This window comes from Acomys russatus, chromosome 2 (assembly GCF_903995435.1).
Source record: "Acomys russatus chromosome 2, mAcoRus1.1, whole genome shotgun sequence".
Lineage (NCBI taxonomy): Eukaryota > Metazoa > Chordata > Mammalia > Rodentia > Muridae > Acomys > Acomys russatus.
In genome coordinates this window covers 88586414-88604891 of record NC_067138.1, presented here as the reverse complement: position 1 = coordinate 88604891, position 18478 = coordinate 88586414, and the positions used below count along the sequence as shown (strand labels likewise).

At 38.6% G+C, this 18478-nt stretch overlaps 1 protein-coding gene across 7 annotated transcripts in view; it reads left to right on the top strand.

Annotated features, from left to right (window-relative positions):
- The window catches only part of Nfib (nuclear factor I B), a 211011-nt gene that overhangs the window by 170322 nt on the left and 22211 nt on the right, over positions 1-18478 (top strand). For 3 of the 7 annotated variants that reach the window (XM_051163738.1, XM_051163756.1, XM_051163729.1), the window contains 4 exons: positions 3024-3158; positions 6507-6691; positions 10674-10839; positions 13970-14052. In XM_051163738.1, coding sequence (XP_051019695.1) covers positions 3024-3158; positions 6507-6691; positions 10674-10839; positions 13970-14052 — 569 coding nt within the window. The remainder of the gene's footprint in view (positions 1-3023; positions 3159-6506; positions 6692-10673; positions 10840-13969; positions 14053-18478) is intronic. The other 4 variants (XM_051163748.1, XM_051163760.1, XM_051163771.1 and 1 more) reach the window with 2 other exon arrangements.

The following is an 18478-nucleotide window of genomic DNA, read 5'->3' as shown; positions in this document are numbered from 1 at the left end:
ATGCTAAAGGTGTCATTTAGACTAAGAAAAGTTTTAAATTATGTAAGTTAAAAGTGACAAAATCACTCCTAATCTTAAACTTTGACACAAATGATAGTTGACTTGTTCCTCTATGGAAAGAGGCTCCTGGGAGTTCGGCTGTCTTTTGTGAGGACTCTGGTGGTCCTGGTAGTTTTAGGGCTCCTGTTTTTTTGCAAGTGGTGTAGCTAGAATGGCTCTTTTCTGCTTCTGAGTGTACAGTGAACTTCACTCTTTCACTTGATGTGTGCTGTAGTTTATCACCCTTTCTAGGAAGACTTGGGAAACTGATTTACACAGCTTTGGTTCTATGAAATTTTCCTGTAGGCAGAGGTAAACATAAGAGTCAACATTAAACTATTGTCTTTTTTAAACCACCAATCATTAAGAATTTGAAATGGGGACTAGAGAGATAGCTCAGCGGTTAAGAGCACTGGCTGCTTTTGCAGAGTACTGGGATCTGGTTCCCAGCACTCACATGGCATTCCTTACTGTCTGTAATTCCAGTTTTAGGGATCCAATACTTCTCCTGACAGGTAGCCAGCCAGCATACATGTGGTACATAATACATTGCAATGGAATACTTTGCAATGGAAACACTGTGTTGTCTATTGTAAGGAGTGAGATAGAGCTCCTTCCTCTTCTAACAGTTTGTGTGCTCAAGTTCGACTTCCAGAGGTCAAGCCCAAGAGCGAATCATTCCTTTTAGGATCTTATAGTTCTTAGGTGAAACTTAGTATTTTCTTTGCTATTTTGAGGATACCTTAGCTGAAATGAGCTTCCTTTTCATATATATTTTTTAAACTTTGCCTTTAAATTCTGCCCCCACCTGCAGCCCTTTGTGACAGCCTTAATTATTGTGGCTTCCTGAGCAACTTTCTTTTCTTTTTGTCTTTTTGGGAACTATAGTAAAAATTGAAGTCTTGAGGATTAGTGCTCATCCATTAGTCAAAAGTGTAGCTTCTGCCTTCAGTAACCTCTGCTGTCTGCTGCCTTCAGGAGCATGCCCATCCTTCAAGTGTCAGCATGCTCAAAACACATACTCAATTCTATTGGATGCCTTTTCCAGAACTTAGGTAATTTCTCAAATGGTAAAACAAACAAACAAAAAACAAATGGCAACTAGTCTCTTATGTTAATAACACTGGGAGGCCTTTTTCTTATTTCAGAGTATTATGAATAAACAATGCAGGTCATATATTTTTAATGTACTGCTAAGGCTGTAGTAGTTTTCTTTTGACAGATAGAGTCCTCTTCTAAGTATGTGCACAGAAATATTCAGAGGTAAAATTATATGATAATAGATTTACTTCAAAAGTAATATGTGGAGCAGACCTGTAGCTGAGATTCTGAATTGACAGTGGCTGACATTGGCTGCCGGGTACAAGAAGTCCATTATTATTCTGTCTACTGTGGGTACATTTAAATTTTTTGATGAGAAAATACAAATTTTATCGGTCATGTTATTGTTAGAACATTTTAATATAAATTTATAAGGTTCCATAAAAACCGACATTACTTGAGATGTTAAATCCTGAGTCACTTCCCTTACACTGGTGCCCTCTGCATATTCTTGGCAAACATGCTGGGTGATGCCATCCCATAGTGACCCGAGATGATGAGCTTTCACAACAGTCCACATCAATTTACCTGCATTAATTCTGCTCATCTCTCTGTTGCATTAGTTCTGCCCACACTTCTATTTTAGTCTCTCACTGTCTGTATTTTACATGTGTTCAGTAGTTATGTAATGGGTGAGTGGAACCGTGACTACTTCTGTCACGGCGTGATCGACAGTATTTGGCACTTCCCTTTGACTGCTTTTTATTTTCTCACTGGATGTTTAGTTTTATAGAAGCAGAGAGTAAGTCCAGCTCACAGCTATATCCCCAGAAAATGGTATTGTTTCTGGCATGAATTAGACCTAAGTTAGGCGCCTAATATGTACTTGTGAAGTGAACGTATATTAACCATAAATTGTGTATCTTTTTAAATGGGCCTGCATAATGAGTCCCTATCCCAGCGCCACATAGTAGCTCTGTCTATACTGCCTATTTGTCGTAGGTTGCCCCTCTATAACATAGTAGCTCTGTCTACACTGCCTATTTGTCGTAGGTTGCCCCTCTATAACATCCAGATGTGAGTGCTTCAAAGCCAGACTTTGCTCACAGCTGTCCTTCCAGGTGATTATTCTCCTTCTTTATAGATCACTCGGGCTGGTTCAGTATTTTGTTGTCCCGCCACTTTTGAGTACCTATTCTGTAGACCTCTTATCCCGTGTACCTTTTAAAACTGGCACTTCCTGGGGGCTGCCTACCTTAACCTGGGGAGGCAGAGAACAACCCCTGCACACAGAGGCTGGGAGTGCAACAGCCAATGCCACAGTGTCTCTGGACTCATCCCATGAACTTCCTCTCTGCTGGTGACAGATGTTTCCATGGCATTTTCCTCTTTACTAACAGCGAGTGCCCCTAGTCAGGCATTACTTTTTATTTTCCTTAACATCCATATTTATCGGGAAAACAGAGGAACCTGATGAAATATTTGCAGAATTAGCAAGTTAAGGAATGTATTTTCATTTGGGTTTTGCTAAACAGGTAAATACATTTTTCATAAAAGATACTAGGTCAGAGATTGTTTTACACACACTAGCACCTGGTTACCCCCTTGTTTTCACAGTGTTGCCATCAGTTTGAAAGATAGCTCCCAAATCATTGAAATCAAAGAAGTCAGAAATGGGCTACAGAAGATCTCCAAGTCTATATAGCACGTGCATTTTTGGATCTTCAGGGTTTCTTTGATGATACCTTGGGTTAGCTTCAGCAGAGAATGGTTCTAAAAGGCACTTTACAGCTCTAGCACGGCTGGGTCTTTGACCTTGTGTATAGATTTTTCTAAACGGGTGAGAGGAAAAGAATCCTAGCGTATCGAGATCTGTTATGTTGGTATGAACTTCGTTGCCTAAGAAGGCCAGGCAGGTTGAACGTGTCCCCTTTGCTTTGCAGATATGTCTTCTCCAACCACAATGAAGAAGCCTGAGAAGCCACTGTTTAGCTCTACGTCTCCACAGGATTCTTCCCCGAGACTGAGCACTTTCCCCCAGCACCACCATCCCGGAATACCTGGAGTCGCTCACAGTGGTGAGGAGTTTCAAGTGGAGAGGAAAGGCTTGCCTCTTGTCCACACACCAAACACTTAAGGGTGGAGGGGAAGTTGGTTGTCGTTGCTATGGTGACTATATCCTCTCCACCCAATGTGGAGGGTTGCTAATAGACAAACTATTTTTTGCTTACCAGTTTATGAGAAAATATTTAAGATGAGATATTTTAACAATATTTACATTTGAAAATTTTAAATTTCAATCGCAAGAACTTTCAAAAACGGTATATATTTATCTTAACTTTAACTCCAAGATTGGCCCTAGTTTTGTATATTCTGCTAGAGATGGAATTCCACAGATAATAATGAGTTAAGGGTTTTTTTCTGTAGGCACTAAGAGCATAAACACTATAATTGTAAACCTTTGAAATTTAAAAACATACATACAATTAGTAATCAGTACTGTATACTGGGTACTGATTACTTTTAAGTTTCCTATAGACTACTGGTTTGATAGTTTTATATATTACTATATTTATAACGACATTCTTACTACTTCTAATTTGTAGTTAGATGACCCTTATTCTACTGAATTTAGTTTTAAAATCTCCACTCATAAGTTGAAACATGAGGTTTATTGTTGCTTTGTCTTAAAATGTATGAAACTGAGATAGGAATATAAAAATTACAATGGTATAAAGATTTTCATATTAATTGTTTGGGCTTTTGAGCTAAGAGAAAAAAATAGTAACCATTTTATAGATGTTGCATATTTGGCCACAAGTAATTTACCCACATTAATTAATTTAATGGCATCTGCATTATGATACTTGATTAAAAATTTATACTTCTAACATTTTTAAATAGTTAAGAAGTACTTTTATATAATGAAACATGAAACCTCTGCAATAAGCTTTATATTTTGGTTTCTGCCAAATACTTAAATATCTAAAATACCAGTCATATGTACAATTTATATTTAGTAGGTTACCACCTGTGGTAGGAACCTCAGTCAAGGCAAAAAGGAACCATGGTATTGTAGGGTCCCTGGCCAAGTATATACTCTCAGAAGGACCAGACACTTGGAGAGGCTTAGATCCCTGACATAAATATGATCTAGTCTAAGTTTGAAGAGCGGGTTAACCTGAGAAGGAACAGCCAGCCAGGAGGATACCTGTTGGAACAGAGGCAGCAATAGTTCCAGTATAGCATGGTGACTGCACCAAGGAACTGCCATGTGGCCAAGGACCAGCAAATCCTAGTATGGCCAGTGTTCCAGGAATGGGGCCTAAAACACAGGAAGACCCACACATCTTTGTGAAATCACTGGATCTCTATTCTGGAAACAATAGGAAATAAACTATAAGTATTTTAGCAGAGAAGTTACACAATTGCAGTGGCATTTTTAAAAAAGTTATTGGTACAGAGCTATAAAGAAAGGACTCTGACTAGAGGTAGAAAGACAATTCAGAAGAATTTGTAATAATGGATGCAAAAAAAAAAGTGTATGTTTTCTTTTCAAATGAAGGAAAACATCTGTGTTGTGTAATTTGCCTTCTATCAAAGCATTAGAATAGCTTTTATTAATAAAATAGCCAATTTTACTTTTATTTTGAAATATAACATCTTACCTGCTTCTATCAGGACCACTGTAGTTCCTGAACTACCCAAAGATTTGAATTCAAACTTGAGTTGTCCCTGTCCTCTTAAAAAGAGCCTTTTTTTCAGAACCGGGGAGACCAATTAGTTCTCAAGCCCAGAGGCCAACATATAGCCATGAGGGTTTATGTACACATGTGAACAAAGCTATAATTAAAATGAGCTGAGATTAAGATTTCTTATGACTTTGGGTATAGTTCACTGTAGAAAGCATACTTGAGGTCCTGGCCTTGGTTTAAAAACACAAAAGCAAAAACATCCTTAGACATTAAGTTACAAAATGCCCACTTTTTCAGTAAACATTTGCATCTCCTTACTTTATGCTTCAAGTGGGTGTACATCTTAGAGAAATGCTGCAGCAGAGCGGCTGTTTTAAGAAATGTCCACTTGTTCTTCTCAACGCCTCCAGGAGGAGGATTACATAGGCAAAGGGTTGAAGCCGTGCATTCTGTTGCCACGCTTCTGCAAGTCCTAAGGACCAGTTCTCCCAGACCTGTCAAATTAAGTTCGTGGTTCTGAACTGTGCACTCCTGAGTTTTTACATCCTGAGTGTTTTCTTTGAGGGAAATAACAGTATTTCTTTTTTAAAGCTTTCTTCTCCCTTCTCTCCTTTTCAAATAATTACAAAGTTGAAGATGATCATTACAGACAAATTTCACTTGTAGTCATGGAAAGAATGTAGTTTTCACATTGTTTGCTGGGTTGCTTTCTAAAATATTGAACACTAGTTTTATTTTCATGTGACTTAGACAAAATATCAAAGCAGTAGAGATTTAATTTTTACATATATATTTTTGTCTTAATTAGTAGTTATATTACTATTTCCAGAAACTCTATAGTAATAATAGCTAAAATTTTCTTTTTCCATATTTAAGATTTTAAAATTATTTTTCAAAACTAAACATTATGATCATACTATTGTGGAAAGCTACCATTGAACATTACACATAACATATATTTTATATGGTAATTCCTTCTGCAAGTAGAATGTATTATTCTAAAATATGTTGGCGAACTCATATGTTTACCTTTATAAATTTAAGTTAACATTTTTGTGGAGTTTATTATTTTTATCTTACCTCAGCAATACTGTTGAACTTCAGTCTAGTAACAACTGGAGTCAGGATTAAAAATAGCCATAGGATAAAGATCTTTTGGCTTTGAAAGGAATCATCTTCATAAAGAGAAGAGTCCAGTCCCACGTGCTGATCTTCAGGAGTATTTACTTAGGGAGCAGATCATTATTCATGGCCTGACATTTGGGGCTGTTAATTGTTGACTTTCATTTTAAACAACTGTCAACTAGGTTGAATTATATTTCTATTTTGAGTTGTAGGGGAAAACTTGTAGGTCTCTTTTCTCTAATTAATACTATAACTTGGTCTGATTTGGGGAGACAAAGACTGTAATCAAGGAATAAAGAATGTATTCTGAATGGAAAGTAACTTATTCAAGTACTACCATAATCTGTACAAGAACTTTTTTTTTTTCATTTTTGCTCATGGATCTGGAAAGAAAGATGGGTTTGTTATGTAGGATGGAGTTGATGTCTATAGGTCCTTAGCAGAGCCAGCATTGAGAAAAAAAAAAAAAAAAAAGCCAAAGTGAAAGGCAGTTTACTTAAGTGGGAATGAGTGAGTGAGCGGTCTGCAGTTTTATAGCCTTAGGAGTAAATGAAGCAAGAAGGCCATGCACTGACTAGCCAGTCCTTGTTTTTGTGTGTTCTGTAGTCATCTCAACTCGAACTCCACCTCCACCCTCGCCGTTGCCGTTTCCAACGCAAGCTATCCTTCCTCCAGCCCCATCAAGCTACTTCTCTCATCCAACAATCAGATATCCTCCCCACCTGAATCCTCAGGATACTCTGAAGAATTACGTACCTTCTTACGACCCATCCAGTCCTCAAACCAGCCAGGTAAACATAAGAGAAAATATCATACCTAGAGCCTAAGGGACGCGGGGCAGGTCTCACTGTTAAGCGTGAAGTCAGTCAGACAGTATGTCTGCTGGAACATCAAGCCTTGCAATCTGTCTCCAGAAAGCTTCTTGGTGACTCAATAAGTTTTTCTTTTTTAATTTAAAGGTGTCAGTATGACAGGTAGGAAGTGTGTTAACCCCAAAGGGATACATTTGTGAATACGTTTTGGGTTTAATGTTTTTGGATTTTCATTGATTGAAAGAAAGTTTGCGCAGAATGTTCATTGCCAAAAACCTCTTGGGCTGGAGTTCACACCTATGGAGTACCTGGTCTGACAGAGAGACAAAGTGCTTATTTCAGGAGGGGGCAAGGTATGTGCTAAAGTAAACACTCACAAAAGAACTTACAGCTGTATTTATACGCCAGGTATTCGGCATTAAAAACAGCTTTGGTAATGAAAACATTTCAGCAGCCTTTGATGACTCCTTGACTCTTTGCAGAGACATGACATATATTTAGTAATGAGTGGCATTTCTAGCTTTCTGTCTTTGTCTGTCTGTCTGTCTGTCTGTCTCTCTCTCTCTCTGTCTCTCTCTCTCAACATCACATAGTGGTTTTAGGAAGTCATTGTGTAAGTATAGCAACTCCTGTGCATTTCTCTCTCCAGATGTATAGTTTCCTCTGGTGAGAGGTCACTCTATAGGGGTTTTTCCCAGGAAGATTTTTGCATAGTCAGCTAGAAGGTCTTTGTGCCAATAATGAGTCTGTTAGTAGTTACAGTACCTAGGTCTCTGGTGTAATTTTGATCTTATGGTCTAGTAGTGGGTTTCCTGTTTTATCTCAAAAAACCCTGTTCACTTCTAGCAACTTTGAGGGAAATCTATACAACATTTTATGATACAACTGTTAAGTTTACTAAACTTAGAGTACATAGTATATGTGTGTCAATTATAAAGGTCAGGGGGAACCTTTTGTACTAACTTGTTAAATGAATTCTTTTTAGATGATTTATTTTAAACATAAAATACTGTACCCCTTGTGTGGCTTAGAAGGTTATGTTTGCTTTTGGTTTCAGTAACCAATATACAAAACTTAATATTACTGTTTGGGAGTTAAACATCTATTTGTGCTTTAGAAAATGGTGTTCTAGTGATGAGACTAAAGACAGTTAAGGATGGGGTGAGATCTTGGGATGCCAGTTTAGAAATAAAATTTACTCTCAGAGTATGGATTCAAAAGTCTCTGTTCCATATAGTATTTTCCTAGACTCAGCTGGGAACAGTGCACATGAGGTCTGATTTTAATTTGTGTAGAATTTCCATGAATAACAAAGTCTAATTAAGACATCCATTAAAAGTCCTTAACGTTAATTCAGTGTGGAAAATCTTAGAGTTCCATTGGATTTTTTTTTAAACTGATGTCTTAATTAGGCACTGTTAGGGGGAAAATTATGCAAATTAAAATCAGGCCCTTAGTGTTACGCATTTCTTTAATTATTCAGTGCTTGTTTTACATATATTCAATTTCTTTATAAGTTAAGAGTGCATATTAGGTGATAATCTGCCTCTCTTGTCTTGGTTTTTCCTGTATGTTTTCAAAGTAACGGTCCAGCTTCTAGAGGTGCATCTCACCCCCATCTCAGCTGAGAGCCAAGAACTAAAATAAAATTCTTCAGAGTTGTAATACCGAAAGAAACATCACAGTAGGGTAGCCCACTACAGCTAGTGCCCTTCATCCTCAGACGAGACACCCCTGTCTCTATCCAACAGCTGCTTAAAAGGCAGATGCTTCAGAATGTAGCTTCATGTGTGTAAACTTGAGGGAAACTGAAAAGTGAAACTTCCTCTGACCCTGGAGTTTTTAGAACAGTCTGCATGAACTTAGTCACTCTTCTTTGTCCTTTTGAATGGAAGAACCCCTGTCTGGTCATAGTCCTTCAGCCCCTATAGACAAAGTGTACACTGTACAAGCTTATGTTCAGTGGTGACATGGCACTGAGATGCTTGCCATTTGACTCCTGTCACCAGGTTGGTGTGGACTGTTTTGGTGAACACTGTGCAGAAACACTTTGCCGTTAGCTGTACCACCAGTGCAAAAAGGCGAGGTTTCTTCTCTGCAAGGACATACACAAAGCAGTCATTTCCAGTGTTCTCATCGCCAGAAATGGATAATGTCTATTCTAAGAAGCAAACTAACACTGATCTAGAATGAAAAATGGATCTTCATAGTGAATGGCAGAAATTTTTCTTTGTTTCTGGTTTTTTTTTTTTCTTCTTTCTTTTTTTCTTTAAGGAGCAGTATAACTGCTTTGATGTTTCATTCCAAACTCAAAGCATTTGCCTTTCAGGGTAGAACTGTTGCTCTGTGCCTTCACAGTGCTGGAGAGGGGTAGTGGGCACTTGTCTCCAAGCCCTGTGGTCAGCAAGCAGCTGCTTCCCAGCCTGTCCAACACCATGCTGATCTGGATGCATTGCCCCCACCCCAGCAATTTGGAGATTAATTCCATTACTGCTGCCCCAATTAGAGCAAGACAGTCATGCTATTCAGGGGAATATTTTGAATAAAATTGCCGTAAAGATATAATTGTAGCATAGGTTTCCATAGAGGAAAACTCCAGTTTATTTTCCTAACATAAAGTTAAATACTTATATACAGGATGAATTGTCAGGATAGTCAAAGTCAATTTTTAAAAAAATAGAATAGAGGAAGTAGATCCTCTGTAACCCACACAAAGACTCAATCCATACCACTAAGTCAAAAATATTTAAGTGCTATCAATCTTTCTGTAAAGAATTAGCCAGTTATTAGATAGATAGATAGATAGATAGATAGATAGATAGATAGAAAGAAAGAAAGAAAGAAAGAAAGAAATAGATAGACATTGTTTTATTGATTGCTTTGGAAAGTTTAGATTATAATGACCATATATTTGTGGAGAATACTTCCTAGCAAATTGTTAGAAATACACACAGTGGAGAATTGCTTAATGAGTATAAATAGCATTCTCTATATGGGATAATATATACCAAGCTTTCATCAAATAATGTATCCTTAGTGCTTTGTCTCCTATCATAGCAACTGTTCTTCAATTGAGCGGCTAAAAATTCAAGTAATAACATCATCTTTCTGAAACTGGACAGGAGATTTTCTTTACTAAATCTCACGAACATCTAGGCAACTCTTCATGTTCAACAATGGAAGAGCAACAGAAGAGCAGTGTGTTGACTGTCCTCGTGCCCACTTCAGTGCGTCATAGTCGTTTGCTTTGGAGATGTTTTATTCCTCAGCATGTCTGACTGACTTCCACATTTTACGGCTTCATGTGCATCTGAAATCTTAGATGCCTCAGATCTCATTCTCTATGCTTGTCTCAGTAAACCACTAAAAGTAGACTGGGCACCCTAGATCTAAATTGCCTCATACCTGTGTCTGCATTAGCAGTGTGCGAGAGAGGGAGAGCTACAGTCTTATATGAAGAAGAATGGATTGTTGACTATAAATGAAGGAAACTAAATAGTGTTGCCCATGTTCCTGTTCTTGACATTCTTGTGTCCCTTATGTCAATGGCACCATCATTCAGTAGGAAAATGTCGTACTGAGACGTAACCTAGAGTGAATATAGGTTCTTACCATAGAGAATTGAGTAAGGAATTCCATTTTAGATTTTGCTGAGTCTCACTCTCCGTGTAGATTTTCTACCCTCCTACATAAGAGAGTCAGGTCAACTGGACTCTTAGGGGTGTTGTAAAGAGGAAGCCACCTGTACAAAGTGCATTGATGAGCAAAGCCTTGCTTTAAATACTGTTGCTGCTGCTTCTTACTGCTAACCATTGGTTGGCTCCCAGCGCGAACTTGAGAGGACCTGCGTGGAGGCTCTCCACCTTGTGCAGAATCCGTATACGTGTACTGAGTGGAGTTGTTGGGCAAGAATGACTGCCTTTTGGATCGCTTCACCTGGCATTCTGTTTTTGTTTTGTAGCCTAACAGCAGTGCTCAAGTAGTAGGGAAAGTGCCTGGCCATTTCACGCCTGTCTTGGCACCCTCTCCCCATCCCAGTGCAGTGCGACCTGTGACCCTGACCATGACAGATACTAAACCCATCACTACATCCACTGAAGGTGAGGCAGCTTCACCTACAGCAACCAGTAAGTATTTCTGTAGGAAATGAGAAATGTCCATCAAAGACACCATTGGATACATGATCCAAGGTGGACAACACAGGGAAGTTTCTGGCTACCTGACCAGATGGAGATTTCTCATTTAAGTGGAGCTAGCAGGTATGAATGTGGCCCGGCTGTCACATGCTCTCTCTTATCAAATTTCCATCAAGGCATCATATTTGACAAGTGAGATGCATGCTTTTTTTTTCCTTTTTGAGTAAACAGCCATAACAAAAGTAATAGCCCATGCCTGCTTGTTCAAGGTAGACATTGAAATTCCACTGATAACACACAGAGTATACAAGGGTCTTACATCACCAAAAAAAAAAAAAGATTAGGTAATTATTACTTATTGGAGCATTTCTAGAAACCAAGCCCCTTCCCCAAGTGAATAGAATCAGTGCCTCTGCAAGATACTTGCATGGTTACCTTACTGTAGGTTATGTCACTGTGAGAAGCAGTCACACATTATGCCCTGCAGACAAGGACACTGAAACATAGGATTAAGAATATATAAGGTACCTACACTTTCATTGTCTACAACATTTTCTTTAAAATTTTTGGTTGTTATTTTGGCTATCACATTACAATAAGATATTATGCTTCTTGGCATGGCCATAGCACTATAACTGTCAGACTTAGGCAGAGTCCTTACATAGCACACATTGTAAATGTCAGACTTAGACAGTATCTTTATGTAGCACACATCATCAGTAAGCAAACGATTCCTCAACTTCATCATGTAGAATATTTGGAATTATATAAGGAGTCCATATTCAACTGAGTCCACCCAAACTACCCCCTTCTTAGAGGGAGCTGCTACAAATAGATTTGCAAATGGTGAGCTTTCATCTGGGAGGCACTAGCATGCTCCATCACCATGATGTGTGTCTTATAGTCCAATAGTCCAGTGATATATATTTTTGTTTCATGGAGCAAGGAAATCCTTGTGCTATGGAAACTCCCTTGTAGAAATACACCATCAGAGACACCATTGGCTCTAACCCTCTCTTTCTGTCTTCTCTGTCAGCTTCTGGAAAAACATTCTTTTTTTTTTTTTAATGGCCTCTAAAACCTGCAAAGAAACTCTCCAAGAAAGAATTAAACCCCCTCAGGTGCACAGGGAATGCTCTACCCTCATTTATCATAGCTCACGAGCCCTACAAACTAGTGAGTCCAGACAGGCTCCGAATGCAGGTCACTAATCAGTGATGCTTGGTAGTCATCTCACTGGCAGAGTCCCACCCTAGGAAGCGTTTCCCTGAATGCAAAGATGGATATGAGACTTTTCTCTTAAGTGTTTTCTGTGTATATTACAACCACGAAGACACTATATGTGTGTTTTCACAGTTACCATCACAACATCTCTGAGCCAAGACAACAATTTAAATAAAAGCACATAAAAACAAACAAACAAACAAACAAACAAAACCCATGATTTTAAAAAGTCGTCAAAAGACTAGCTCAGGACAAGTGATCAAAACCAAAGTTCCAGGAACTTGTGGTGCTTACTTTTATGCTGACACCCATACATCTAAAATTAGGAGAGGCTCCAGCCCAGATTGCCACAGCCCTTTCACAGGTGTGCCTTCACTCTGTTTGATGATGAATTGCTTATCTACTCATGCAGAGGCTGTTCAGAAGGAGATCTCATTTGACTAGTAAAATTTCTGAAATATTCAAAAGGACTAGCTAGCTTATATAAAGGTAGCCTTTTCACTCCTATGAAAAATAAATATACTGCGTAATCCTGCTGATAACGGAACCTGAATGTAGAATTTATACATCAGTAAAACTAAACAGAGAGACGTAGAAAGTCTGTGCTTATGATTGTGGTGGTAGGGACCCCCACAAACGGGCCTAGATATAGTGTTCACACTGTAAGGGTAAGGCTCCTCTATCACCGCTCAGCCTTTGTGTTGAACTCTCACGGCCAGGTGAAGAGTGGGAAGCCCTGGTTGCTGATGGCCACACTTGCCGTTGCCCCTTATTTAGCAGTGATTACTAACACAAGAATCTTCAGTGTTTTTAAAACTTGACCTAAAAGTGTCAAAGTTCAAATGATGCATTTTTAGGTGAACATGGAGAGTTAGTATATTGATTTTTAAGAGCCAGCCTTTTAAAAGTCAGTGTCTGAATTCCTAATTAATATAATGGTTTTAAACCTTTCAGACCTCCTAGTGTAACACGTGGTACATACTCAGTTTTTCTGTTTAATCCGAGACGGAGCAGTAGGCTTAATCCTTCTTTTCCTTGTAAAAGGTAGGCTTAGAAAGGAGACTGTTTCTGTGGGAAGTTCAGAAAAGCACCTGTTTTTTTAAAAAGTCAACTACACTACAGCAGTGTAAACAACAGTCCCCCTGCATCTACTCTACCTGTGACCAAATATGTAAAAGTGCCACCAGCTCCCTCCTGGCCAATCACAAGCAAGTGATAGTTATTTTATACTTATAGAAAATGAAGAATTCTTTCTTCTTTTTTTTTTTTTTTTTTTGGTCAAATTTTTTTCCACCATACTTGGCGACGTTCCTCATATTAAATAAAAGATGGACCTAAGCCATTCTATGTAATATAATCCAACTGGGCTCCTCGTTTAGAAAGTATTAGTGGGGGATTTTTTAAAAAGTTACACATTAAATAAAACATTTTTTTCATCTCGTACTCATTAAGCACGTCTGCTCAACCCTGTCGTTAAAAGCTGTCATTTTCCCTGACAATCCCTGTCACTTTTACACTTAGAGTCACAGGCAGACATCATGCACTGTCCCATTAGACATAGGTGAAAAGAGTGTCTACGGAGAAAGAGACTCCATTATAGCCAGGCCTCGGCCTCTAGAAAGCACTGTAGCTACAACACACACTGCGAGACACCCACACCAAAGGGTAGGTCAGGGCTTACTGCATCAATTTTTTTACGAGGGGGGCGGTTAGTTGATTTGAATCCAATTACCATTTCTTTTCCATTACTTGCTACTCACTCAGATGAAAGAGAAGAGAAACAGAAGAGACACTTTTTGGTAGTAAATCACACTTCTCTGGGTTTCTTATACATGGACAGGATGTTCATTCTGACAGTTCACAATTTTTATCTTTGTTTTTGTTCTTCCTTAATCAGCCTACACAGCCTCAGGCACATCTCAAGCCAATCGATATGTGGGACTAAGCCCAAGAGACCCATCCTTCCTGCATCAGCAACAGGTGGGCACGTTTCACCCAGGTGGAATGGGGTAGCCACGCTTTGCTTCGGTGCTTTTCTCCATGCTCTCAGATCTGGACTCAGGATGGGGCTCACGGGGCTTCTGAGACCAAAATTGATCGTTTTGTTTTCCAAATTTTTTTTTCTCATTTATCCTTTGCTTCTCACCTATCTGGAGTTTCTGAAACTCGCTCACATCCTCTTCTGTCTTCCTAGCACATAACGACAGCATCCACAGAACTGTTGGCATTCCAGCCACTCAGTATTGTTCTGCCTCACTGGACACTGAGGACTTGCTAGCCTATGTGGCTTTCAAGGGCTGACATGGAAAACCAGTTGAGAGCTGCCTTGAGTCAGTACATAATGTGTGTTTGAAGCAATTTTCTTCTCTCCAGATGTTTCACCCTTCCTAAGCACTTTAGTTCAGGAGGAGGATGCATTGTAAAGCTGAGCTCACGGGGGACATTTTATTCCTACTCTAATAGTTTAAATTGCTTCACTGATTTCAGATGAGATAAAACACTTATTTTGCGGGGGGGGGGGGGGGGGGGGGGAGGTGATTCTGCCTTCTTACATCATTTATGTTTCAAGTAGCATTTTAAATTTCACATCTCATTAATGCTGTAAATTTAATGCAAATGAAGTGTTTACCCAAACTGTGAAAAACTACAGCCAGGATTAATGGTAGCTTATAAACAAATTAGCCACAGTTAAATGCATGTACCACACCAACCGAAATCCCAGGATTCTAGTTATAGGGTCACAGAAAGACTTCTAAACTCTTCAAAATTGAAGTCTATTTTATGAGGCATGTGTTCACTACTCTCAAGTTTGGATATCAGGGCAGTTTGAAATGAACAGTATGGAAAACATTACAGAAGGAAAAAAAAAAAGTAGGCCACAGTGCATAAGATAGAGCCAGGAATAAACACCTTGCTCTTCGATTGTAAGTTGTCTGTGCTTTTTATGTGGTTTATATATGTACCAAGCAAGCACGGTTAACTTGTGCCCAATGACTCAGTTCTAGAATGGCCTGTCTGTTTTTCTCTTATTGTTCTCCAGGCCTTCCCTTTTACAGGCCAACGTGATAGACTGTGTATGGGAAAGGTCACCACATGCAGAGTTCAGAGAGAACCTTAGAGAGGATAGCTCATCCATGATACTTGACATTTTGCAAGGTTAAAATAACAAAACAGAACACAAGAGAACTGACTGAAGACATCTGTATATAGTTATGGAAATACCAAATAATAATTAGTGGCTTTGCTAGCCAATAGCTTTTCAACATAATTCTCTGGAATGCTACTTTTTTCACCTCCAAAATTGCTATAATATGAATACGTTCTAAGTACTACAGTTCTATTTAACACATGCATGTGTTCATTGTGGTTTTTTTTAAACATATGCAGGATTTATAGGCTTTGGAAATTTGTTTTTTAACTCATTATACTTTTTTTTTCAGAAATATTTTTGTCATGGGACTTGCTGTTATTCTTTATGACACATCTCTAATTTCCAGTTAATTTTTAATTCAAAAACCATGCCTCCATTATTTAACCTTTAGCCCCAAACACATTTAGAATATTATAATCAATCCCATGCATTTAGAAGCAATTGTCCTCTCTCTTTGCCCTAGCCCAGGGCAGTTTAGTTTGTATCAATTAAGTTTAATGTCAGAGTCTCCTGTAATGACAATCAAAAAGTTTATTCATACCAAACCTCCTTAAACATTGTCTAAAGCTGCATCAAGAAAGCTCAGCACACTGAGAACGTGGAACTCAGTGTGGGCAGAAGTCTGGGAACCTCTTAATTTGAGGAATGTATCCAACAGACGTTCCAATAAAGATGGACACTTGTTGTGTGAGTGGTCAGTGTTGAATAAAGACCACTTCCAATGTGAATATATTATCAAAATTCAAATGTGGTGACTATTTATTAATATATGGTATCTGTTAATTCTTGAAAGCAAAAAGCCATATGCTCCACAGTTACAATTTGTAAATACTGAAAAGATAGATAATTTTTCTATCTCCTATATAATGGAATTTTGATTTGAAGAAACCTACTTTGCCAAATACACAATGAAGCATGAGCTTGAAACATAAAGAAACAGCATAAATGTTTATCACATGACGTAAGCATATCACTTAATCGAAGCACCAGTTAAAATCTATTATCTGTATTCTCTCAAACTAAGAACAGTAATGATGAAGCTGTATATTCCCTGCACAGGAACGGAGAGGGCGAAATAGTTTAAATGACTTCAGTAAAGGTTATTCTTCCTCTGGCAGAAATGAGATTGATTTACTGTGTCCTCTCATTACTTTAGGAAGATTTAAAAGAGCCCGCTCTCCTAAGGGCAGCTCCTAAATGCATTTGGTTTAAAGTACTCAGTGATGGATGCAAAGGAAAATCAAGGGGTACATGAAATAAAAGTGATCAATCACTTGATATTAGCTAGGAGAAATTCAGAATTAGAAAGGCAATGGCTTTTGTCCGAGGGAGCTCTTTTAAATGTTCCCCATAACCTTTAATATACATGACCTCTTAAAAATAAATATTGTCATCAGGTACATTCTTCAGTTCATGTGGGTTGCTTTGTAGAGATTTATCCTTTCGGCTTATGAAAAGTATTGATGTGTATTGTTGCATGCTATTTTTCCCTTAGAAAAGAAATTAATATAGCTTACATAAATTAAAGCTAACAATAAATTTAAGACTATTGGATATTTTTGGCTGTCTCCTAATAACCTTCCCACAACATGACATTGCAGAAGGGCTTTCGCTATAGTTGTTTCTAACACATGGTCACACTGACGTTTAAATTGAAATGAAAATATTAAAGTGTGTTCGTATTGGCAAATTTCAATAGTGAAGCACATGCTTTTATGCTTAGTTGCTTGATACACATTTTTATTAGTAGTTATACATCTGCCAACTCCTTTTTACAGTGATTATTTCTGATTAATGCCAGTTCCTAATAGCCTTGATATATCAGCTGTTTTGTTTATTTTTTTTTTTCTTCTGATGCTGGCATTTCACCGATCATATAAATATGATATCTCATTTGAACTTAACAAATAAAGTCACGTAATTGTGGAAAGTATTTGAGAGCAGTTCACTTAAAGCAGGTGCTAACTTGTCATTAACGGCAGCCCTCCCTTCAGAGTATAAGCCTCAGCTGGAAAGCCGATCAGGACTTGCCTTTACAGCAAGACACTGCCTTGGGCTCTGTTCAAGGCCGGCTGCTGATCATCTGCCTTTGGGATCATTGGCTGACTTGCTGCTTTTGCCACTGGTGTGGGAGAACTCTCCAAACCAGAACTATTTCAACCAGAGCTTCATTCTGCTTTAACTTTTCTGTTGGAGGATGGTGCCGTGGCTAGAACTCTGGTGTCTCACTTTAGCAAACTGGGCTCTGCTCTCTACTGCCAAAGGCCTTGTCTTGGTTTGGAGCACCTCAGAGAAGGTGAGGGAGGGCACCTTCCCTGGCTTCCCTGTGTAGAAGTCCAGAGTGATACAGCCCTTCTTTTCCTGTTTTCTACCTTGCTTGCACCCTGCACACATTCCCTCCTCTTGACAGTGACACAACACTGTCCCCCAAACTTTATCTTCTTGAGGAAACAGGAGTCATCCTGTTAGATTTTGCTTAGAAGGATTAGAAATTATTTTAAAGTCCAGCCTAACAATTTTAATGTAGGTGACTATTATGAGAAGACTCAGTTAAATTAATACCAGTTCTTTATGTGCTAAGCTTCTCGATTTGCTAATTCACCATCATAGGAAACTTAGTAATTTAAGTAATCTAGTTTATTACCATCAATTACAGTTCAGTGGAAGGTTGCTTTCACAAGAGAACCTTTAGTAATACACATAAATACCAGGGCATTTGACAAACTTTATTGTCAATTGGAGCTAAAAGTTTGCAGCTAAGAAACTTCCTGTGTGGCCATAAGATACCCCACCATAGAGGCATCAGAGACCACATCACACCGTCCTAAGAGACCCCGCCAGATACCCAGAAGAGACCACATCATACTAACCAGCCAGCAAATTACATGTTGATCCTGAGTTGACTGGAGATTGTGGTTTTAATGAATAGGAAGTTGCTTTTACCTTCCTTAAGTGAAACAATTAAGTCAAGTAAGCTCCTGATTATAAGAAATGAGGCTTGCTCTTAGTCTCAAAAGGATGTCCTGACTGCATTGCTACCTGTGACTAGAGCTGCTGGCTGAGTGCCTTGTCACTTACTGCGTGGGTTACATTGGCCCTTGAGCTTTAGCAGTTCCATTGCCCTGTGTGACTGGGCAAACTGTTATTTCAAGTTCAATTATCAACTAGTTAGGCTGAAATATTTTCCGCAGTTTTCCGGGTAGAATTTGAAAGTACTTTTCATTACACTAAAGATTTCTGTTACACAAAATAGCT